At 47.1% G+C, this 24,609-nt stretch overlaps 1 protein-coding gene across 9 annotated transcripts in view; it reads right to left on the reverse strand.

Annotated features, from left to right (window-relative positions):
- Positions 1-24,609, reverse strand: part of Ptk2b (protein tyrosine kinase 2 beta) — a 109,236-nt gene that overhangs the window by 39,996 nt on the left and 44,631 nt on the right. For all 9 annotated transcript variants that reach the window (XM_048801537.1, XM_048801539.1, XM_048801534.1 and 6 more), the window contains one exon: positions 9,667-9,907. In XM_048801537.1, the coding sequence (XP_048657494.1) occupies positions 9,667-9,870 (204 nt within the window). In that variant the 5' untranslated portion in view covers positions 9,871-9,907. The remainder of the gene's footprint in view (positions 1-9,666; positions 9,908-24,609) is intronic.

The following is a 24,609-nucleotide window of genomic DNA, read 5'->3' on the forward strand; positions in this document are numbered from 1 at the left end:
AAAGAAAGAATGAAAAAAAAACAAACCACTTCCTTCTGCTCAGAGCAAGAGCCATGAAAGGCTTCAGCCCCAGCACCCCACTCAGCCCAGCAGCAGCTTCCCTTTTCCCTTCTGTAGTGAGACCAGAAGTAGGCGCAAGGAAGCCGTGAAGAGGGAATAAGAGGCTTCTCTGTGGCTGTCTTATGGTGCTGAGAGGTGCCCCCCCCCCAAAAAAAAACCGCTCTGTTAAAGATAAAACCATTCTATCAAATATTCAGATTTACTAATATACGGCCAGGTTGGGCCTTTTGCTAAGTTTTGGAGGAATGATGGATAATGATGGATAATAAAGATTAGGAAGGAAAGTACCAGGTGGATTTCATGTATTTCTTAAAAAATTTCTGCCTGTTAAAGTAATGACTTTCCAATTCACTGTGAAGTCAACATGTAGCAAGCATGTGCCTCAGCAGGAGGGGTGGGTGACAGAGGTTGCTTCAGTGTGCAGGTAAAGCAGGTTTTTCTCATGTGTGGTGATGGGTCCCGGGCTCCCATTTTACTATAATGCTCCACAATTGTCATCAATGAGTCTCAACAGGCACCACTGACATTTGAGGCAAGAAGTTTCTTAGTCATGTGGGTCTGTTCTACACCCATAGCTACAGCCCACTGACAGCCACGCCCCAGACCCCAATTGTGGTGACAGTGACGACAATGTGGACTTGTGGCCATTCTCTTTGGGCTTTATAACTGGAACCCATTGGTCCATCCATCATTAAATAAGGACTCATTAATTAATTCAGCAAATTGGAGGAAGTGAAGGAAGTAAGAGAGAGGGGAACAGAGCTGCTTTTTTGGAGACGAGCCTTCCAGACAAAGGGTCCAGAAAGTATGGAGGGCCCTGGGTGGGAGGACGTGAGGCTCCACTGTGCTTGGTGCCACAGGAGCCGGGGTGGAGACAGCATGGAGGGAACTGATGGGAGGAAAGGTCGGGGGGCTCAGCCAGGCATCAGCAAATGTTTTCTGTAAAGGGCCAGACAGAAGATATCTGAGGCTTTGTGGACCATAGGATATCGGTTGCAAATACCTAACGCTGTTACTGTAGCTCAAAAGCAGCCATAGATACTACGTGAGTGTGGTTGTGTTCCAATACAACTGTATTTACAAAAATGAGAGCAACAGGATGTATTTGGCCTGCAAGACAATGATTGCTTGTAAACCCTGTTGTACACCAAGATGAGACTGTGGATTTTGAGTGAGATAAGTAGCCACTGGAGAGTTTAAAGCAGAGCAATGATATGATCTAAGTTATGCCTTAAACATGTCCCTCTAACTGACCTGTGTTTTAAAAACTCACCATAGCTGCTACCTATAGGGTGGAGCATGTGGGGCTAAGGGCAGAGCAGTTAGCAGGCAAATGTGTTACTCCAGGCAAGAGATGCTGATGGCTTGGACCAAGAAAGAGGTAATGAATGGTTGAAGGGAGTCAGGATCTGGGTGTTTGTGATGGTGGAGCCTGACAGGACTTCCCAACGGACTGAATAGAGTCTGAGAGAATGAACGAAGTCATGGACAACTCTAAGGCCTGAGACGTGGTTGGCAAAGAGTGGAGCGCCAGGTAATGGAAAAGACTGAGGAGAAGACCGGTGGTGATGTTTGATTCTGCACATACGGTCAGTGGAGACGGCAACCTGGCAGGTGGGGAAGAGACTGGGAGTCGTGGGAGACTGGAGTCAGAGGTACACATGTGGCACCACTTAGGTTAGAATCATAGGTAGGGGACCGGAGGAGATCACCTGAAGAGTGACAAAGCAACACCCTAAGGGGTCACATGCCTGGCAACATCACAGGAAGCCTCACATTAGGGCACACAACTGCAGGTGGCCATCAGCTGAGAATGCTGGGAAGTGGAGAGGAGGGTAGACTTGTGTCAGCCAAGTTCAACGGTCATTTCCAACACCAGCTGTGCATCTGGGTGGAGTGTGTGTGCAGAGAGCTCACACTTAGCTCTGTACATCTGTATGTCCTGGTCTGTGCTAGCCCACATGCAGAAACCAGTGAAAACACAGTGATCCTGAGAGACAGCTATCGGGAGTAGAAGAATGGGGTCCCCCAAAGTATGCCTATGTCCTAACCTCCAGAACCTCAAGGTGACCTCATTTGGAAAGGGGGTCTATATAGATGTAACTGAGTCGAGAATTTCAAGATGAGGTCATTCTGGACTGTGGTCATTCTGGCTCGTAACCCATATGGCAATGTTCTTATAAAAGACACACAGGGAGAAGGAGGGCATGTGAAGACAGGGGCAGAGACTGGAGCAATGCTGTCATTAGCCAAGGAATACCTGGACTATCAGAAGCTGAAGAGGCAGAGAAGGATCTGTCCTAGAGCCCTCAGAGAGACCAAGGCCCCACTGACACCTTGATTTGGGACTTCCGGCCTCCAGAACTGCAAAGGAGCCACTCCTGTGTGTTTGAAGCCCCGGATTTGTAGTAATTTGTTATGACTGAAATAGGAAACTGATTCAAAGGCCATCTGAGTTCCATGTCCTCAACACATAAGGCATAATTTTTAAAAAAGTGATGGAAGAACAAAGTAATAAAAGTTAGCATAACTTATCACTCTGAAAGCATTCGGTTTGAGGTGATAAAAGCCTCTAACAAGGACATTTAGCAAAGCAACCACCAGGTTAAAAATAGAAGCGAAAGCTTAGACACCTGACTGCTAATTTGTCGATGTCATGAATCTAAGCATACAGATAAACAGAGGGGCCCAGAACTCTGCATGTTTGCCTTGTGCTTTCCTCCGTAGGTGTCTGTGTGTGTGTGGGTGGCCAGGAGCACTCACAGGAAATGGGGAGGGTGCAGAGAGGAGGAGGCCTGTGAGTGTGCCTCTTTTATATTATTCTGAGTGTCTGTGTGGTACCAGCTTGTGGCTTCCTGGCTGAGCCTTTCCTCTCCTGTTCCAGTGACGTTCTCATGCACGGGGGGCTGGCCTTCTATAATTCCATCTATTCTCATTAAGGTAGGTTTTCTTTTAGGACAGGTAGCCCTTCCCTCCTTTCCTCTTGTACCCCACCTTGCATCCCAAACTTGAGGCCTTGCCCTAGCTGCATCTGAATGAGGGCAGCAGGAATGCTCTGGAAACCAAGAACCTGGACCAATGGTCTGAAGGCCAGACTGCTCCTCCAAACACAGGGAGCTGCTGGCCCTGTGTCTCTGTCCCTTGGGCTGCTGAAACAACATACCACAGACAGGGCAGCCTAAACAACACTTCTTATAGTTCTGGAGGCTGAGAAGTCCAAGAGCAAGGTGCCAGTTCTTGGTGAGGGTCCACTTCCTGGCTTACAGACAGCTGCCTTCTTGCTGTGTCTCCCATGGCTAAGACAGAGTGTGCTCTGGCCTCTCTTCATCTTATAAGGGCACTAATCCTATAATGGGGGCCCCACCCTCATGGTCTTATCTAAATCTAATTACCTCCTATCTTAGTCTGTTCCTGTTGCTATAACAAAATACCTTAAGAGGGATAATTATAAACAACAGAGAATTACTGCTCACAGACCCGGAGGCTGGAAAGTCCAAGATCAAGGTACCAGCAGATTCACTGTCCGGTGAGGGTTCCAAGATGGTGCCTTCTTGCTGCATCCTCACACGGCAGAGGAGAAGGGAAGAGGATGCTTCCTTCAAGCTCTTTGTAAGGGCACTAATCTCATTCATGGGGCCCCACCTTTTGATGCTATCACACTCAGTATTAGGTCCAATGTAGCCTTTTGACCAAGTAGCTCCCAAAGGCCCCACCTCCAAATGCCCCCACATCAGGGGTCAGGACTGTACCATGTAAATTGGGGGGGGGGGGGAGGAGCACAAAACATCCAGTCCGTAGTACACTGTGCCACATGAGGTGAGCGGTTTAAGCTTGAAGCTAAGTTGGATGGGTATCTGATGGTGTCACACAAGCATAAAGCACACTTGGGAACTGGACTCTGCCCTCATCGCGTGCCAGGGAAGCCACACCCAGGGACCACCCCTGCAAAGCAGAGACTCTGCTGTGGGTGGGAGGAATGCATCTGGAAGGACAGGAAGGACACAGAATGGCTTGAGTTCCTGTCCCTCCTGGGGATGCAAATATGAATTCCCAGTGCAGTGACGCTTCAGGAAAAAATGAAGATGGATCTCAAATGTGGCTTTTCAGCCTAGTGGAGTCTGGCTGAGGGACAGGTTAGGAGTGGGGGTCCTGCCGGCAATTCTGCATTGCACCATATCACAGACGAATGCCCACTTTTTGCTTACTGCCCTCCTGAGAGAGAAACAGATGGTCTGATGATAGGGATGCCCACACGCAGAGAGTGGGTCTGCTGGTGACAGCCAGAGGGAGAAGACACCACGGAACAGGCAGTCAGTGTGCCAGGCACGGGGAGGACAGAACATGGCACTTAGAAGCAGGTGACCAAACAATTCAACCTCACATGCATCGTACTTTGGGGATTGGGAGGGACACTCCTAATGGTTATCCCTGGACATTATGTGTAAGCTGGGACTGAGACAAACCAGGACCTATAGTCAGCCCTCCCACCCAAAAGAGAATGAGAAGAAAAGGAGAGGGAGAAGGGGAGAGAGAGGAGGGGGGCTGCGTGCGCGTAATCATGATCATGAAGGAGACGCCCCGTGTGGGCACGTCTGGGTGATGCTCTGCCAGTTGTTTTCAGAATGTCATTTTAGCCCCTTTCCCAGACAAGCAAATTAGCACGTTAGAAGAAAATAGAATGATATAAGCCTCTGCTTGCTACAGAGATTCAAAGCTCCCAAACAAACACAATTTCCTCTGAATAGCAAACCAAAGGGAAGTGGAAAAATCAAGAAGAGCCAAGTATGGTTTTCATTTGGAACATTGCTGAGTCTCTCCAGCACCTACCTGATTTCTGAGGGGTCCTAGGCACCAAAGCCAGGGAGTACTTTCGTGATCTTGAACAGAGCAAGCATCATGAGTCTATTGTATTTGCACAGAAGTAAGTTGGGAATAAAGATAACTCTACGAAGTCAGCAAGTACGCCGGGAGTAACCATGTTTTGGAAACACGCTCCGGCAGGGGCTGTGCCAGGGTGAATCTCCATTGCTTCTATTTGATCAGATGCAGCCAAGTGGGGGGTGTTGGAATTTCAGGAGTGTTCTTATGGAAGGACATGTGCTTGGCAAATCTGGAAGTGCTGGCAGCATTTTGAGTACTGGGAGGATGGTGAAAGAAGATATGGAGCTGGATATGAAAAATTGATTGAAGTCAAAGCCAAGCTAGGGAAAGGAGGCTGTCAGGAAGGAGAGGGAGGGAGGCACTGCCCCAGGAGAATCTCAGTCAAGGATGCCAGGCCTGGGTTCCCTACTGGACATTCCCTACTGGACACATCTAGTGGGCTCTGAATAGCAAAACTAGTCCTTGGTGTTCAGACCCAACTCTTCTGTGTTATTTGTTCTCTTCAGCCCTGTTTCTTCCTGTCAGAACTTTTGCCTCAGTTTGTAATCATTTGTGCTTTGGTTTGAGTCAATTTCGGTCTCACCCTTGGCCAGGAAGCCCTGTGAAAGCATAGAGTGTACCTGTGTTTAGGGGTACTCTGCTGCCCCAGGCCATGGCCAGCACGGTGCCAGGCATGGGCACCCAACTCTGTTCGTGGAATGGAAGATGGAATTATTCAAGACTCTTTCCTCAGTGACCTCATCCACAGCCATGGTTTCAACCACCACCTTGAGGCTGACCACACTCGACTGTCTGTGCCCACACTAGTTCTCCCCTCCAGAACATGCACCAACGGTTACTCAACATTTCCATGTGAAAGTGTTAAAGCACCTCAATCACACTGAAAGATCTGGAACTGAACTGGGGAACACATCACTCCCCACCCAGTTTCTCCTCCGGTGTTCCTCATCTTAGGGAGGGGGCCTTGTCCACCTGAGCCAGGGCTGCCACTCTTCACACCTCCCTATCCCTCATTCCTGTACCTCCCATCCATCACCAAAGCCTGTCACTTCCATCTCCTACATTCTCTGGATATCGATTAAATTACATCAGCCTCTTCCCACAAGGGATGGAGTAAAGATCGAAACTATTAACATGTTTTAAGAAGCCAGTCTTAAGAAACTCTCAGCCTCCAACCTGCCATGCACCTTTCCACTTGAGGACTGCCACATGTGGTATTGCCTGGGCTGGTGACTTCGTTTCTCTTGCCTTCTCCTCTTTCCTTCACTTCATGGTCAAAACTGTAAAATGCTGTTATCACCATCTCTACTCGACCATCATTGTACAATGATTCCTGCCCCCATCTCTCCACTGGAACTACCCAGCAAACAGTCACCCATGGCACCTGTGGCTGAAGGCAATGACCCTATTTCTGCCCTCCCCTGACTTGACCTCTCTGAGCACCTGACACTGCTAAACACTCCTTCCTTAAAGCCCCTCAGCCTTTGGCCCCCCTGACTGTTCTCTCAGTTCTCTTCATTTTTTTTTTTTTGACTCTTCTTTTCCTTCATTTGCTTCTCTTTCTTCCTCTGTCCTCTGGAAATCGACTTCCCCGGGTTTCCCAACTAGAACTCTTGCTCTTGCTCAACTCAACCTCCATGGCTGATTTGCCCTCCTGCCTGGCATCCAGTGCATGACAGTGCCAAATCCTTACCTTGAAGTCCTTTCTCCCTCCTAAGCTCCGGGCCCACATTTCTCTGTGGAGGTGCTTCTAACACACTTCAAACACACCACAAGTGGAGCTGGAATCTCAAGGCCCTTCCTTTCTCTGCTCCTATCTGAATGAATGGTGCCAGCTCCCATTCAGCTGCCCAGGCAAGAGCTTGACTCATCCTTGTCTCCTTCCTTTCTTTCCCTCCCTACATCCAGTTAATCATCAAGTCCCGTTGACTCTGCCTCCTGAGACGCACTCAGATCGGTTGACTTATCTGTTCCCAGTGACGCTCGCTTAGTTCAGGTCCTCATCAGCTCCCTCCCACACAACAGCCACCACTTCCTAACCCACTTCCCATTTGCCAGCTTCTTTCTCTAACTCTTTGTGTTCTGCTGCCAGGGTTTGGGGAGAAAAGTTCCCTGAATGATTTTTCAGAAGACTAGTGGGCCAACTTTTAAAAGAACATTTAGAGCATTTCTTGAGGTAGGAAACAATACTTCTGAGCCCCTGTCTCAGAGACTCACTGGGCATATTAGCTTATTAAAGGTTCTGAGGCAGCTTGCTATAAAAGAATCTGTTCAGAATTGTTTAGCCAAGTATCTTCTAAGCTTCCTTGAGATAAGACCCTTTCTCCAGGGCAACCTCATTAACGTCTTTCAGAACACCATGTGCTATTTTAAAACACTAATGTGATTGTCTTCTCAGTTTGAAAATAAGAAAGATGAATGGATAAATACCCAAAGAAGACAACTTGAACTTCATTCTCTGGGCAATTAGTGATCCTCGGAGATTTTTGAGCAGGGTAATCATCTAATACCCATCCATGCAACCAATATTTCCAATTATTTGAGACCCTGCTGTGCACTAGGTACATCTCATCTACCATCTCCAAACCTACAGCAAGGCTGCAGATGGCCATGGTCCCCAGGGGGCAGACTGAAGTGCAGATGGGTTAAACATTTAGACCCAAGGCCACACACCACTAAGGGTAGGGCAGCCCATGGCTGGAAGTCCAAGTGGCTTTATGGCCACAGATGTTTGTAATAAGCAGTGACATTAGAAGGTGACCTTTAGCCTGCAGGAGACACTGGAAGCAGGAAAAATCAAAATGCTTGGATATAAACTCCTAGAAGGCAATTCCTTCCTCCTGTTCCCTCTCCTTTGTCCCCACACTCCTCCAGGTGATGCCCCCAGAACTGGTAGCCATTCTTGAGTTTGGGCCTTACTGCCCTTTCTGTAGGCCTCCTGCTCTTCCTCCCCTTAGACACCCACCAGGCCATCACACAACTCTAAGAAAATCTCTCTCCCCCTTCTTAAAAACTGGGTGCTATTCCCCAGTGCCTGCCCAACTCCAAATTTCTAACCTGATGTTCTAGGCCTCCATTATCTGCCCTCAATTTCCACCTTGCCTTGACTTGAGAAGCTTTTCTAAATAAATCCCATGCTCCCATCAAGCCAGACTACCCACCATCCAGCAGCCTCCCAACCTCTGTCTGTGTTGCTCCTTTCTTACCCCAGAGTCTCTGCTTTAAATCCCATCCGTCTTTCAGGGCCCTTCTCACTGCTAACTCCATAAAACCTGACCCAAGCTGAACCAACCAGATGTTCTCTGCTTCTCAGCACGAAAGGTCAGTGAGGTGCTCCTCAAACTTGAAGATCAGGTTAACTTCTGAAAATTAAGCTAGTGAGGCTCACAGTGGATGGCATCAGCTATGCACGAAAATGACATACCTGAAGGAAGATCCATGAAGTGGACAGTTAAGAAGATAGGAAAGCTTCCCCCTGGAAGAAGGGGGCCAGGGCTTATACTCAGGCACATTTATGCTCCCATATCAGAAACCATAAGACAAGTAATCAAGGCCCTAATCAAATCAGTTACAGGAAACAGAAGGAGTCAACTGAGCCAGAATCGACAATGGGAACTGGCCAGCACAGTGAGCTAATCAATTACGCTCTGCTCGGGTGTGCGGAGGCAGGTGCATGCCGTAACAGACAGCAGGCGGGATGGCGACGTGGCCAAGCTGCCACAGCACCAACCAAAGGAGCCACTCACAGAGCTGAGAGGCACGGGTTTTCAGGACACAGGAAGGTTTGGCATTGCCATGGGGAAGAGCTCAGGCAGCTGCCCCAGAGCTGGGTGCCTTTCCTCCGAGTTCCCTGCTTCCTTGTTCAAACCACAGATCCTCCAAGCAGCCTTCTGAGAACCCATTTGACTTTCCCTTCCATTATCAAGAAGGAATGTTCTGGGCAGAGGAAAGATGCATCCTCACTGAATCCATCTCTTGGGGCCATTAGAGGATCTAATGAGATCGTGAGTATAGAAAGACACACCTAACCACTCCCATGTAGCCATTGTTCAATACGTGTAGGTGGTGAAATCAGCCAGTATATTGGAACTCTGCTTTTAATGACAATTTCATATAGGACTTAGTTAAGTTGAACTGAATTCCTGGTGTCTAGATGCCTTGATGAAGGTGGGTACTTGGATCTGTTAACAGATTTTAGGACCCTAAGTAGGAATAAGCCCATTGAGCTGTGACTCTGGCAAAAGGGCCCGGTGACGCCCATCTAGCCCAGGGCATCTCTAGCTCATTACCATCCTCTAAATGCCCTACCAGCTCCATCCTCTAAATGTCCAGCAGAAATCTTAGATACCTTTTTTTGAAAATGTAATCACTTGCATATGCCTCTAATTCCAATTCCATTGGAGAGTATTTGAGGGGGCTTTTAAGTCCTTTGCAGAGCCTCAAATGTCATAAATACTTAATGAGTTGAAATGAATTGAACAAAGACCAAACAAACAATCAGGGGTTCAAACCAAGGCTGTAGCATCTGTCCCTCAGGCCCTTAGGGAAGTGGAGCTACACACCTGGAGAGGAGTTTGGCCACACCAGCTGAGAACATCTCTCCTGATGCCAACTTCCCTCTGCCAGGCAGTACAGGAGAGCCTGCTGGGCTGAAGGAGTGCTGCTCGGCTGTCCAGGAAGCAGAGGGTGGAACAGACAAACAGAGCGCACAGGTCTCCAGCTTACCTGGATCTCTGTCTGCACAGTGCATTTGACCAGTTTGAAGTTCTTCCCAGGGTTGAAGCTGTTGCTATAGAAGCAAACCTTGAGGATGCGCACATCTTCCTTCTCCACGTCAACAGGTACCACCACCATGGGCTCTGGGGGGCCCTCAGGCCGGCGTAATGTGCCCACCTTTACTCGGCTCAGGGGCTCGGACACCCCGGACATCCTCTCAGACAGCAGCTAGGAGCAGCACATCTCAGTCCTGTGGAGTCAACAGAGAGACAGTCCTGAAATGAGTGCCTACAGGCCCTCATGCCTTAGCCCCCCTGGGTGCAACCACCAAGCAAATGACCTATTCTCCTCTTCCTGAGGATCTCCCCTAAAGGCATCCAGCGTTCTTGGATGTTCTTGGGAAGCTGCAGCAGGTGGAAGCAGGATGCATGAACATTCAGGTATAAAATCTGGACTTGGAGCTCCCAAGCACATCAGCCCTCTCCTCTGGAAGCCCCCTCTACCTCCCATTTCTCCCCCCACAATGGCTCCTAGGCAAGGGCCCACACGGAGCTAATGCAGCTGTGAGAGGAGGCGGCCACAGCCTGGCTCCAAGGCACAGTGGAGCAGGAAAGTAAGAAGTGGGACAGAAGAAAATAGCAGAAAGAAACAGGGACAAGGGGGAGAAAGTGGAGAAGAGACAGAGTTGGAGAATGGACAGCTCGGAGGGACCTGGAACAGAGAAGGCAAGAGAGGGGCTAGATGGTGAACCTGGCTCTTGAATGATGGCCTGTGCATCCACAGCCTCAGCTGCTAGCCAGAGCTTTCATGATAGGAAGCCTGGATTCCCCAGGGACTCACCAAGTAGAGCATACCTCAGCACACGAAGGACTGTTCCCACCCTCTGCCCAGTATGTATGAAAGGGTATTCTGCAGGGTGGAAGGGGCTGGACTCTAAGATTAATCCAGTTCTCATGATAGCCTAGCTTGATGCAGATCAAGCTATAAGAATCCTATGAATCTGTAGTTCACCCCAAATTTCAGCAAACTGGTCCTGTCCTCTGGATCCAATAGGACTTCCAAGGACCTACTTTTTACAGGTCTAAACAGGGTGTGTCCAAAAGAAGTGATGGAAATGCTTTGGATTGATGGTGTCAACTGAAGCTCCATATTGGGGTTACCTGGGAAGTTTTAAAGAACACTAACTCTGGGTCCTGTCTACAGAAGGGCCACTGAGGTCTGAACACTAGTATATTTTAAATTTCTAGGAGTGTCCTAACATTCACCTGGGGTTAGCTCAGCTCTCATGGTGAAATCTACCCTTACAGAAAAAGATCTCAAAAGATACTATGATTTGGAGGGAAAATTTCTGGACCAGAAGTTGGGGGAAACATGATGAAGTTGGCCATATTAAAAAACAAATGTGGGGTCAAACATTTAAAAAGTGGAATTACAGCCTATGATTTAAAAAAAAATTAGACATACTATGCTGGGCACTAGTTAAAAAAGAAAAGATTTAGACAGTCAGCAGCTTTGAGGAACCATTTATTTTAAAAAGCAAATGTGTACTAGGAAGGTTCAAAGAGATATTGTAATGATGAGGGGAAGAGCAGGGCTTGTCCCTCAGCTGAGGGGCAAATGGACAAGGGGACACACCAGGCTCAGAGTTCTCAGGGCAGCCACCTATACATGTACATCTTTATGTACGTATCTATACACTGTCCACCCAGCATCATGGAAGTGTCCACTCCATCTTCCCAGAGACATCACTGAACACATCCAGGTGCCAGTGTCTGCCATGCAGTGGGATGGATCTCAGTTCCCCTTGACCTGCCACAAGAAATCTAGGGGAGGTCGTTTGAGAGGTGACCCCAGGAAATACCACTCGGAGAGTGCGGAATGTGTGAAGGGAAGGCAAGATAGCACTAAAGAGCTGTCTGGTGAGGGATCCTTGAACAGCTTACTTAATTCTCCTGGGAATCCTGGGAGCCTGATGGAATATACCCCACCCAGACAGTGAGAGACCTGGGACATTTAGACTCTGCTTCGTACAGCCATTGTCCCCAGCATATCCAGCCAGTTCTACACAAGGGAGAACGGAGGAATTCCTTAACAAAGATGCAGAGGTGGCGGCTTGGAGTTGAGGGAGAACTCCAAGAAGACAAGGAAATGCTGCTGGAGGGTGTGAAGAAGAGAGGGTGACTTGTCCCTAAAGAGCATATACTCCAAATGGGGATGAGAACAGGTCACCATATATAACTAGGTAAACACTACACACACAGCTGGCCCTCGCTTCAGGATTTGCTGTGTCTATTGGGCCTGTGGCCCCGGGCAATTCTGTGTATGAATTAATCTTTATGAGGAAGATTTGAGACAGGTGTCAGGAGGAGGAAGTTGAGTGGCATATGGTGTCTATCCCCAGGGACTAGACAGCACCTGCAATGCACTGATGTGCTCCTTTACATCCGTGTGTGAAACCCTAACCCCAAGGTGATGGTGTTGGAAAGGTGGGAACTCTGGGAGGTGATGACACCATGAGGGTGGACCTTATGGATGGTTTCAATCAGAGTCTTTTTCACAAGAGACCCAAGAGAACTCTGTCACCCTCTTTCTGCCACATGTATCAGCAGGAAGAAGACCCCCATCAGAACCTGAGCATGCTCACACTTGATCTTTGACTTCCAGCCTCCAGTACTGTGGGAAATAAAAGCTGTTGTTCTAGTCACCCAGTCTTTGGTACTTTGTATAATGGCCCGAACTAAGACAGAACTCCTAGGACTCTAAAACGAAAGCCGACAGCCCGGCTTCCCAATGGCCACTGGGAAACCTGGTCGCCTGTAATGCTGCAATGTCATGCTCGTTAGAACATGCTCTCAAAGCTGGAAAGCAGGGCACTGTACCCATATCTGCTGCTTATACCGCATGCTCCCCAGATAGCCTCCGTGAAGGGAACTGGTGTTTCTGAAGCTTTGGGAGCCCCAAGAGGTGTCACCTCAACTCATCCAGCATTCTTACCAAAGGGTGATGCTCCAGTGAGCACACACAAGACGCTTCAGTGACTTCCTAAAATATCCTGGTAAAAATGTGAGAGAGAATATTTAGGAATAAAATGTCTGTAGAATTCAGAGATCTCACTGGTAGGACCTAGGGAAACTCCATCTTCAGTGTTATATATATCGACTGGCAGGTGGAGTGTGGAAGCAGAGTGGTGTGGGACAGTTAGAAGTCCATGCCTGGGATAGGGACAGGGCAAAGTCTGAGGGGACAGTATTAGACCTGCAGGTGCTTCTGTGCCTAAGCTGCTACAGCTGATGGTACAGAAGCAGAGAGTGCTTTTGAACTTGAGAGAAAACAGGACACAAGAATGTGGAGCAACAGGAACTCTCCTTTACTGCTGGTGGGAATGCACCATGATGCTACCATTTTGGAAAACAGCCTCACAGTTTCCTACACAACTAGACATGCTCTTATGATAAGATCTAGCAATCATACCACTTGGTATTTACACAAAGAGACTGAAAACACATGTCCAGACAAAAATGTACACAGGGATAATTGTAAAAGCATTACTCATAACTGCCCAAAGGCAGAAGAAACCAAGATGCCCTTCAGTAGGTGAATGAATAAACAAACTGTGGTACATCCATACAATGAGATATAAGAACTAAAAACAAATGAGTCGTGGAGCCACAAAGTACAAGGAAGAACCTTAAATATTTATTTTTAAGTAAAAATGTCAATCCGAAAAAGCTACAAAGTAGAATTCCAACTGTATGACATTGCAGAAAAAGTAAAAGTATAAAGACAGTGAAAAGATCAATGGTTTCCAGGGTTAGGGGAAAGGGAGAGGTGAATAGGTGGAGAATGAAGAATTTTTAGCAGTGAAACTATTCACTATGGTAGTGTAATGGTGGATACAGGTATTTATGCTTCTGTCCAAAAAACAGGAAGTACAGCACCAGGAATGAGCCCTAGTGTAAACTATGCACTTTGCTTCTTCAGGGGTACCCCAAACTCTCACTAGTAGATACAGATCTGTAATAAACTCCCCAAACTCTCTGAAGTAGAGTACCTGAGAGGAGTCACACAAGAAAGATCCAGGCTACCTGTCCTTGGGGTCTTGGAGAACTCACCCCTCTACACTCCCCATGCTCACTCTGCCTGTGTTTGGGTCCCACCTCACTTTCTGACTACCTCCAAGACCTAACACAAGTAGCTTAACCTCTCTCTGCCTCATTTTCCCCATCTATACAATGGGGACAGGGCTACCTGCTCTATTTTCCTTTTGGAAAGGTTGTGACAATGAAGTGGAAAACATAAATTGATGTTCATTAACAGCATCCAAAAGAGAGTCTCTCTCATCACAGTTATTAGTTGTCTATTTTCCAAAGTCTTGCATGTGTTCCCGTTATGGTTTGGATGTGAGGTGTCCCCAAAAAACTCATGTGTGAGACAATGCGAGAAGGTTCAGAAGAGAAATAATTGGGGTTTGAGAAGCTTAACCCAATCAGTAAATTAATCCCCTGAGAGGGATTAACTAAGAGGTAACTGAAGGTGGGTAGGATGTGGCTGGCAGAGGTGGGCATTGGGAGCGTGCCTTTGAGGTATATATTTTGTATCTGGTGAGTGGAGTCTCTCTCTGCTTCCCGATCGTCATGTGAGCCTCTTCCCTCTGTCACAGTCTCCTGCCGTGTTGTTCTGCCTCACATCTAGCCCCAAAGAATGGAGCTGGCTGTCTATGGGCTCAGACCTCTAGACACTATGAGCCCCAAACAAACTTTTCCTCCTCTATAATTTTTCTGGTCAGGTCTTTTAGTCACAACAGTGAAAAAGCTGACTAAAACAATTCCCATATTCCCTCCTGCCAATAACTCTCTACAAAGAAAAAAAAAAGTTCTGATTATCAGCATTTGCCAATTTCCATGGTGTAAATATTCCCTCCATGGCTGATTTCAAGCTACTAACATTTATCATTGAATGCTGAGTCAGGTAGAGGTAAGCACAATCCTCTAGAAGGCTCCAGCTCCTCTTCCTGACAAGCGAACTTGCTTGTTCCTTTGACTTTTGCCTGAATGTTTGAATTTCTCACCAATAACCCGTCTCTGGTTTTCCACAACTGCAGTCTTCTGACCCTCAATGTGTGAGACAAAACCCCGCCCCTTTCTTCAGACCTCTTTCCTGGCTCTCCCAGCCCTGGCTCCTGCTCCTCCCTTGTCCTGGTCTGCCCCAGATCCACTGAGTGGTGTCAGAGGCGCCTATATGCTGTGGCATTAGCAAAAACCCTGGCCCTGAGCCATGCCGGGCTCCGACTGGCCTCCCAGCCCTCAGGTCTGCCAAAGTCACAAAGAATAACAAACACAAGGAAATGGGCCCAGATTAAAACAGGAAAGGTCTTGATTGGCTATAAGAACTTGTTGGCCCTAACCTGCAACGGGTACTCAAGGAGGCTGTTCAATCTCTGAGTCCAAGAAGCTTCAGGAAGAAAATAAGTTATGTTCTTCCTGAATGGCAAGACATTTACCTGCCTGAAGGAGAGGCGACTGAGGCAGGATGTACAGACCTTGGAGATGTCACAGGTTGTCATGGTACCTGGTGCTCCTGGCCTGGGGAAGATGTTAGGGCTACAGGGGTAAACATCACAGAAAAAGAGAATTCGTGCCCTTGAAGACATTGTAGGGTAATGCTACGCCTTACTGAATATATACTGTGTGCCAGGGAGTTTACATAAATAATCTCTGATTTTCCAGAAAAATTCTGCAGGTGAGTTATATTTGTGTCATGCCTGAGAGAAGAAACAGGTTTGCCTACAGTCTTGTCCAGATCACTCAGGTGGCAAGTGGCAGACATTTTGCCTGACTTCAAAGTCCACAGTAAGTAATGTCCTAGTGATGTGTCATGGAGGCCCCGAGGACATAGTTTTTAAATCCAGGTTTGAATGAATCAGCTGTGTGAGCCTTCTCCGTGATGTCACACCTCCCTTCTCATTAATGCTAATTACCAAATGCTGGGAGCTGGTGTCATGTCCTACTACCACGGTTATGGGGTAATGTCACAGCTCTGCCGCTAACTGGCTCTGACGCCCAGAAACATAAGGCTCCCCAACAGTGGCTGGTAGGTTGATGTTGGTCTTGATGTTTTCATGTGTCCATGGCAAAATGGAAAAAATAAGGACACTGCAGAAAATTCATCATAAAGCTCAATTTGAAGGACAGTCCTATTCTAACATCATGCTGTCCACCTTTTCCTGGATTTACAATGCTCATTCATTAATGAAAGGAGAACAACAGGTTTTGGTAATTTGGGCTGGACATGTCTGCCACTTACCAGCTGTGCATCTGGACAAGGTGACTGACCCCTCTAGGCCTTGGTTTCCTTTCTTGGGGCATAAGGCTGAATTCTTCAGAATTTCTCTGGAGAATCAGAGGTTATTTCAGTAAAGTCCCTGGCTCATATGTTTTAAAAATGCATATAAATTGGCAGAAGAAAGAACTGGGAAATGTACTACAAAGACCCTTTCTTAAAAGAACACCTGGCCTTGTAAGTGAGGGACCGGGTGGTCACAGCAGCCTCTTCAGCTTCCAAAGCTAGACAGCTGCCTTCACCTCAAGGCCCACCTTCCTCCCTCCACCCGCCACCTAGGAAGGTCATCCCTCCCTCCTGCTCTGCTCACATGCAGGCCACTGCTCTGGCCTGAGCACTCAGAAGCATGTTCTGTGGAAGGAAGCTCACAGGAGACAGACAGAGCACCAGTCCCTTGGGTCCAGCTTGAAGTCAGAGTGTCACGAGAGGCACGCTTGATTTCCACTCTGTCTGAGTCACTTCCCTTGCCATTTCCCCATCAACACGATGGGGAACACAGGCCTTTCCTATTGCAGAGGCCTGCTGGGTGCAGCCACTTAACTCATTGTGAGTGGCCTTGCAGTGTCAGGGAGCCGTTCCTGTGTCTCTGGGCAAGGTTGGGCCCTGCTGGCTCCACGTGGCGCCCCCTCACTGCCCAAGCCCTTTCAGTCCCCAGTTCCTGCAAGGCGGCATTCTGCTGCCAGCCCCTGAGCCCAGCACTGGGCTAATCCCTTCCCTCCTCTCCAGGCATCCCTCCCCATTACCTTGTGAAGGAAGGAGCCAGAAAGGTTGTGATTACTGCCAGCTATAATTCAGAATAATTCTAAAAGCATTTGTTGAGACTTTACCACGTCTTTGGCTTCCCACTCCAGGGCCCATTATCCACCAGGAGTAGTTCTGCTGCCAGCACATGCCCACCCAGGGGCCAGCTGACTCAGGGCTGGCTCTCTGGAGGGCAGGAGGGGAGCAATGAGACATGTTACCTTGTTCTTCCTTGTGAGGGGACCTCTGCTTCCCTCGCCAGTTCAAGGCCTTTGCCTTTAGCTGGCCAGATTCAGCTTTCCTCCTGTTTGATCTCTGGGTTCCACTGCTTTCCAGACCCTTCAAAAATTCACAATCCCCTTGTTCTTTATCTGGCAGTTCACGAATGGCTTTTCTCCTTCCTCCTGCATTCTTCCCCTCCTTCCCCTGTGTCCTCTCCTACCTTCTCTCCCTATCTACCCTCTTGTGTCTCAGGAGTCATGCCAGAGCTTGGAAATATGAGGATAAGCAGAAGAGGGAAGAGGGTCTCTGCCTAACAGACAGACCCTTCTCATCCAGAACAGAGGGAAAAGACGACACACTCACACACCAGCCACAGTGTGACCTGGCATGAGAGGACCGCAGGACAGGGCTCAGGACCAGCTTGGAGACCTCAGGAAAACATGACCCAGCAAGATGAGGAAACCAAATGACCCGATGTCAGGCTGAGAAAGAGAATAGGTGAGGGGTCTCCGGGAAATAAGGCTAGAAGATGGCAACATGTTAAGAAATTTGAGCTTCATTCTGCCGAAAAGCAGATTGTCATTTTAAAAATCTAAATCTGGCAACAGATGAACACCAGGGTGAGCTGGGAGACAGTAGAAACCATTAGGATAGGGTGGTACATGTTAGCCACAGGCAAACCAGAGGTAGGAGGCCTCAATTCGTAGCATTGGCCAATTTCTCTGGTGTAAGTTTCTCTGGCCAATTTTAAGCTACAAGAGTAACCTCACTGAAAGCAGAATTCGAGAGAAATGGGCACCAACCACTCATGAGAGGTGGTTACAGCCCACCACTGCCAGGACAGTGAGAGAACCCAGGCAAGGAGTGCAGATTTCTGGGTCACTGGTCTCCAGCCAGCATCTGACCCTTGATGCCCATTTGTTCCTATAGTGGTGTCACCACCCAGCACTGCAAGACAGTGAAGTTCAGGAGACACAGAAGATCCACAACTCAAGGGGTGGCCCTTCTGCAAGGAACTTGCTACTGTCCAACCTCCTAGAAGCTGTAATTTTCAAAGCCACACTCTTTGTCGTCTCTAACCCCAAACTAGACTCTCCACTTTGAATCATGCTTTCAGCTTTTGCCACCAAACCCAGAAAAAAACCTCATTTCCCTCTTCGAGTGGGATTCAGAGTTGGTGGTCAGGCAGGGAAATTTGGTGCCGTGATGAATCAATGCTTTGGCTGGATCTTTGCCTGAGTTCTTCCCCATTTGCTTGAAAAGTTAAGGATAAGGCCAGATGATAAGTAGGAAAATTCATAAGTGGTGGAATGGTTTCTTCCAAGACTGCTGATCAAATGTCCATGCTAACCTGAAGGACCGACTGCTCTACATGCCCCTCATGTGCACCTTTTAACTTGGTATGAAGGAGTTTGTAGTCATCAAATGAGAGGCAACAAGTTAAACACAGGATTGGGAGAAGTTATGACTCATGCCATGGATCAAGAAGGATTCCTGGGGTTGGGGTTGTGGCTTAGTGGTAGAGCGCTTGCCTCGCATGTGGGAGGTACTGGGTTCGATCCTCAGCATCACGTAAAAACAAATCAACAAAATAAGGATGTTTGTCCATCTACAACTAAAAAAATATAAACAAACAAACAAACAAATAAATAAATAAAGGATCCCTGAAGTCCTCACAAGCTGGGAGGACATTCCCACTGTAACAAAATGTAACTTAGAAAATGGAATAAATGAGGACTTCTTAAAGGCAAACAGCAACAAATAGTTCTCCCCAGTTTCTGATGAGGAAGATGTGGTTTGAGCAGCAGTATGGTTTAAAAATACAGGGTTAAAGCTAACTGTAAACTCACTGTTAGTCACTGTGATGTGGCTGCCCAAAACAAAAACATTAATGCAGTGTGGGGTTTCTAGAAAACCCCTAAAAGGAGAATAGTAATTCCCCTGGGCTTTGCACACTCGGTCCCAGCTCAGCACTGCCCACTAATGGGCCCAGAGGCTTAAGAGACTGTGTTCTAGGTGTGGAAATTGGATCCTGGGAGCCTAGGGACCTTGGCACAGGATGCAAACCCCTGAGACCAAAGGGAGAAGTGAGTTTGGGGAAGGCAGGATGGATTACAGATTTCCAATGATGGTTGGGCTGCCATGTCAAAAAAAAAGATGAATCTGATTTCTTCAACCAGGTCAAGGTTTAAAATAAAATGCAACACACAGAGGAAAGAAGGGAGGAGGATCTTTATATATGTATGCTGTTGTCCCTCAATATCTGCAGAGAATTGATTCCAGGACCCTTGCAGATATCAAAATCTAAGGATGCTCAAGTACCTTATATAAAATGGCACAGTACTAGCATCTAACCTAAGCACATCCTCTGGATGACTTATACCTAATATAATGTAAATGCTATGTCAATAGTCGTTTTACCCTTTTATTTGAGGAATGATGACAAGTTAAAAATACTCTGTACATGTTCAGTACAGGTGAAGTTTTTTTTTTTTTTTTTCAAACATTTTCAATACTCATTTGGTTGGACCCATGGATGCAGAACCCTCAGATACGGAAGGCCAACTGAATCACAGTTGCCCATGAATGTGTTTGTATCCTTGCTAATTTGCCGATGTCTCCCAAGGAAGATGTCCCTCCCAGTTTGATAAGAAAAATCCCAACAAAGCCAGCCAGCCTAGGGCCTCCTTTCTTAAGTGGCAGAGCCTGGACCAGAACTCAGATTTCCCATCTTACCCCACAATCATACAGGATCTAAGTCTTCAGCTTGCCTGCGCTTCTGTCTCTGTGCCCAAGAGGAGCTTGCTTTTTTTTTTTCCAAGAGGAACCTGCTTTCCAGAATTCTGATAGAACCCAAACTTCTCTCTGTAAGCTCATCAGCATCTAGCCATGTGGCCCTGGAAGAAATGTGGGCTTTCAACACTATTAATAGGTGTGGCAATGTCAGAGGTATAGAGCTTTCTTAAGGCATCTCATAGGATACATTTAAGAAACAACCCCAAACAATTGGTGGTTAAAAGAAGACTCAGTACTTTTTTTTAAAAATCCAAAAGCACAAACACGGGTCTAACAGCACAGGTGTTGTCCTGTGCATCCATCACCACCGTAGAAGCAACACAAACAGCCCTTGAACAAGCATCTCCACCTGCCAGCCTCCAATCTGCCACTCATTGCAAATGCAGTCTACACCAAAAACTTGCTTCATGTAAACAAACACCAAAAACATCCAACTTGACAATGCCCCCATCTGTACACTGCAGCAGTCAGCCTTCATTTTAACAAGAGCTGGATAAAACACCAATTTAGATGCCCCATCAAGTGAACAGGACGCCACCTGTGTGTGAAAGACTTGGGAAGATTAAAAATTCATGGGAAACCCCTCAGGGGTTAAAACCGCAAATGAAAAAAATACTTTAAGGAATCACTAGAAACTCCTCAAACAAGCCAAGAGACCTAAAGACAAATAATATCTTTTTTAAAAACTCTACATTTATGGCTTATGATGAAACTGGTACAGTTGCCAATGAACTCAGCACTGGCTTCCTGAAGAACAACTTAGTTAAATATAAAATAACTTACATGTCGACCTGGTCCTCCACCTGTGGGAAACATACCCCACAGCGGGTGTTGGTCATTTGCATGAAGATGTTCACACCTGTACCACTGATCATAGTGAAATCATGAGAACCCAGACAAAGTGCTCAGGGAAATTCTCAGAGGAAAAGCTAAGCAATACCAATCATGATATACTATGAAAAGAATATGGGGAATAGTTGCACATGAAAAGATTTATATAAAAATGTAAAGTGACAGAGAATGGAATTTACATACTTATTATAACTACATAAAACACATCTATATTTAAAGTTACATGCAATTAAAAGATCTTAGTTCTCTTACTGTTATACTGGTTAAATATATTTAAAAATATGTACAGTCTGTCCCCAAGGATAAAACTGTCCCCCTTTCCTGTGCATCTGCCTCTAGAGCCTTTTCTTGTGGTCTGATTTCCTGTGCTCTCCATGCAGCCCATGGAGAGGGTGGCCAATGTTCTTGCCACAAAACTAGACTAGAGAGCCCATATGGTACCTACAATGGAAATTTCTGGATTCTATCAAAAAATCAGGTTTGGGGTAAACAACGCAGAGAGACATCTCAGTGAAATTTGACAGGAGAGACTGAGACCACAGGAGTGGTCCCTGATTCTAAACAGTCCGTCAGGAGCCCAAAGTGTCTTGCAAGGGCTCAAGATTCCTTCCTACACTATGACTGTGGGTCGCTCTCCAGCCCTCATACCCTAGCCCCACCTGGGCCTTTCTCTCACCCCTCCCTGCTGTCAAAGGGCGCATTTCTGAGAAATAATACAGAGCACTTCCCTCGCCCTGCACCAGCCTAGCACTTCACCTGCACCATGAGTCCATTCTGTCCTAATAACAGCTCAACAGGGAGGTACTGGTATCCCCTGTCTCATCCATGGGGCAACTGAGGCTGAGCAGGTAACTCCCAAGGTCACACACCAAGTAGAGAGCAGAAATGGGACTCCAATGGAGTCGGACAGGGCTCCAGACGAGGGCGCTTTGCCGCCCGGCCCCGCAGTGATGAAGGGCCTGGCAGTAAGTCAGAGTCCAGGCCTGTCCACCCAGGAGGCCTCACCCCACAGCACATGCAGAGAAGTGCCCTGGGGGCTCTGGATTCTAAACTTTCCAGGTTAGAAACATAACCTAGAGAAGCACTGTGCATCCCTCCCCCAACCACACATTCAGTGTGTCACCGGGAGAGATGAGGCTCGGACCTCCCAGACCTGAGCTCCATACTGGGGATGGGGCTCAGCCTTCTCTAATTGTGATTTTAAAAAACATTTTTTTGACAGCCTTGCTATGTTGCCCAGGCTGACCTTAAACTCCTAGATTCAAGCAATTCTTACTGCCTCCCACGTGGTGGGACTATTGCCATGTGCCATCAAGCCTGGTTTTGATTTTTAATAGTTTTTAATTAAATTAAAAATTTTTTTGTGGTAGTGTAGATTGAAATCAAGGGTGCTCTACCACTGAACTACATCCCCCAGCCCTTTTTATTTTATATTTGGAGATAGGGTCTCACTAAGTTGCTCCTGCCTCAGTCCCCAAGTAGCTGGGATTACAGGTGTGCACCACCATGCCCAGCTTTATTTTTTTAAAAAAATTTAGTTGAAATTGTATGTCCAATTGTACGTACAATGTGTGATATTTTGATATACATATACATAGTGAACTGAAAATTGCGATAAAGGTTGTTAACATATTCATCTCTCCATATAGTTACTGTGTGTGTGTATGTGTGTGTGTGTGTGTGTGTAGTCAGAACATGTCAGATCCACTCTCAGCAAATATCCAGTACACAATACAGTGTGATTAATCACAGTACATTAGACTTCTAGGGCTTACTAATTCCGTGTCCTAGAAGTTCTGTCTCCTTTGACAACCATCTCCCCATTTTCCAGGGGGTGATGCTAACGCCTGCCCAATGAGAGTGAGGAGCTACTGCTCTGGTCCTTGCCTTACTGGTGAGAACTGAGTTTGAGAGATTAAGTGGTGCAGTCTCTCAGCTGGAACTGGGGTCTCCCAGTTCCCAGATGGCAGACCCCCCACTGTGCATCCCTTCCCCGAAACCACACGTTCAGTGTACCAGGGTGGTGTCCGCACCAAGCTTGGTGTTGCAACAGATCTTAATGGGTTACTATTGGTAAATGCCTGTGTGTCTCTGGGCCTCTGATTGCAGAGTACAGTGCTGGTTTCTATTTTAGTTTCTTCTGGTTACCCAAGCCCTTTATTGGGAAATGGGCAGAAAGAGAAAAAAACAGTTTCAATTGTTCACAGCTTAGAAAATTTGGGGGAACTTTGGTCTTCTGAAACTCCAGCCGTGAAAGTACCAAGTGGAGAGTCTGGGTACAGACCCAAGAAATCCCCCAGCACAAAGCTCTTCTCCAGCAACTTCCCCACCACTGCTCAAGCTGAGTAGCCTCCCTGATTAGAGAGTGAAATAAAAGAGAAAACCTCGTTGACACTCTCCTGAACGCAAACAGTAGAAAGACAGCTCTTGGGGTTTTAAGAGTTATAGAAGAAAATGATCACATGGACCTAGAGCCAGGCATAAAAATTTAGACCTGGGAGAGGGCTGGGAAGGAAAGAACCAACCCTTAGATTTTCCTGTGAACCACAATTTGAGTAGCAAGACACTGAGAATGGGAGTTTGTGGACAGATACCTTAGCATTCCAAAAAAAAAAAAAAAAAAAAAAAAGCAACATCATGNGATACCTTAGCATTCCAAAAAAAAAAAAAAAAAAATAGAAGCAACATCATGTTTTTGCCATAGTACCATCTCACCTGGGTACACAGCCTCATTCATAATTAAGTAATTAATAAGCAGACGGTTCAATTAAAGTAATTCATATTCAATTAAGGGAATATGCAAACTCCAAATGTTATATGCACAGTCACTATACAAACGTACTCCCACGGTGTTATGGTTTAAATATCAAGCGTCCCCCAAAGACTTGTGAGTTGAGGGCTTGGAACCCAGTGCAGTAATGTTCAGAGGTGGGATATTTTTGGAAGTCACTGGAACATGACCTCATTAGTGAATTAATCCATCGATAGCTGGATGGATCCCGGGAGGTGGAGGAGGCTGTGGGAAGTAGGACCTGGTGGAGGGAGTGGGTCCTTGGGGACATGACCTTGGGGACTACACCTCGTCCCTGGGTCTTACCCCTTCTCTTCTATCTCTACCTGCTTCCCAGCTGCCCTGAGCTGAGCAGCTTTCCTGTGCTGCAGCCTTCCACCATCATGTTCCAGTTCACCTCAGGCCCAGAGCAATGGAGCCAGCCACCATGGACTGAAACCCCCGAAACTGCGAGCCAAATCAATTCTTCCTCCTTTACGTTGTTTTTCTCCAGTTCTTGTCACAGCGACAAAAAGCTGACAACATGCATATTTACAATTGAGTTTTTTATAGTAAGAGGAAATAGAGAAATTAAAGAAGTTGTAGTAGAGAGGAAATTAAGTTTTTCCCATCAACGCTGGCTTGGCTTCAACGGTGAAGGATCACTTCAGCTCTCTTTTAGATAAGTTTGACCCAAGTCCGAAAACAATGAGGGTCCTAGGCCCTACTTCCAGCCCCCAAGCAGTTGCATTTGCTCTGCAGCCAAGCTGGGGACAGAGTAGTCCGAATCATGGGTTTTATCTGTCAAAGTCATGGATTCAGCTCACATCAGATAGAAGCTGGTGTTTGGTGTAACGGTCCCTGGCCTTTCTTCCTTCAGCTCTCGTTCATTGAGGTTTCTGAAGAACACAGGAAGTCAGAAAAAGGAACAGCAGCCCACTTCACAGCTCACCACAGTCTGAAGGCCAGAGGGAGAGAACGGAGCCCAGAGGCTCAGGGGACTGCCTGTGGGTCGCCTTCCGGGGCAGACGAGGTTGGCGGAGCAAGCAGAGGAGAGTGGGGGGTTGGGCGGAGTATGTCCACATCCAGGTGTTCGAGAACCACCAAAGGGAGTAAGTTCTCTTTCTGCTGACTGGGAATTTTCTAGTATGTGCCCCCCCCCCCCACCCCAAACACACACCAGATCATGAAAATGATAAGAGTTTACATTCTTGGAACTCACATCCAACTGA

Source organism: Marmota marmota, unplaced genomic scaffold, assembly GCF_001458135.2.
Source record: "Marmota marmota marmota unplaced genomic scaffold, marMar, whole genome shotgun sequence".
NCBI lineage: Eukaryota > Metazoa > Chordata > Mammalia > Rodentia > Sciuridae > Marmota > Marmota marmota.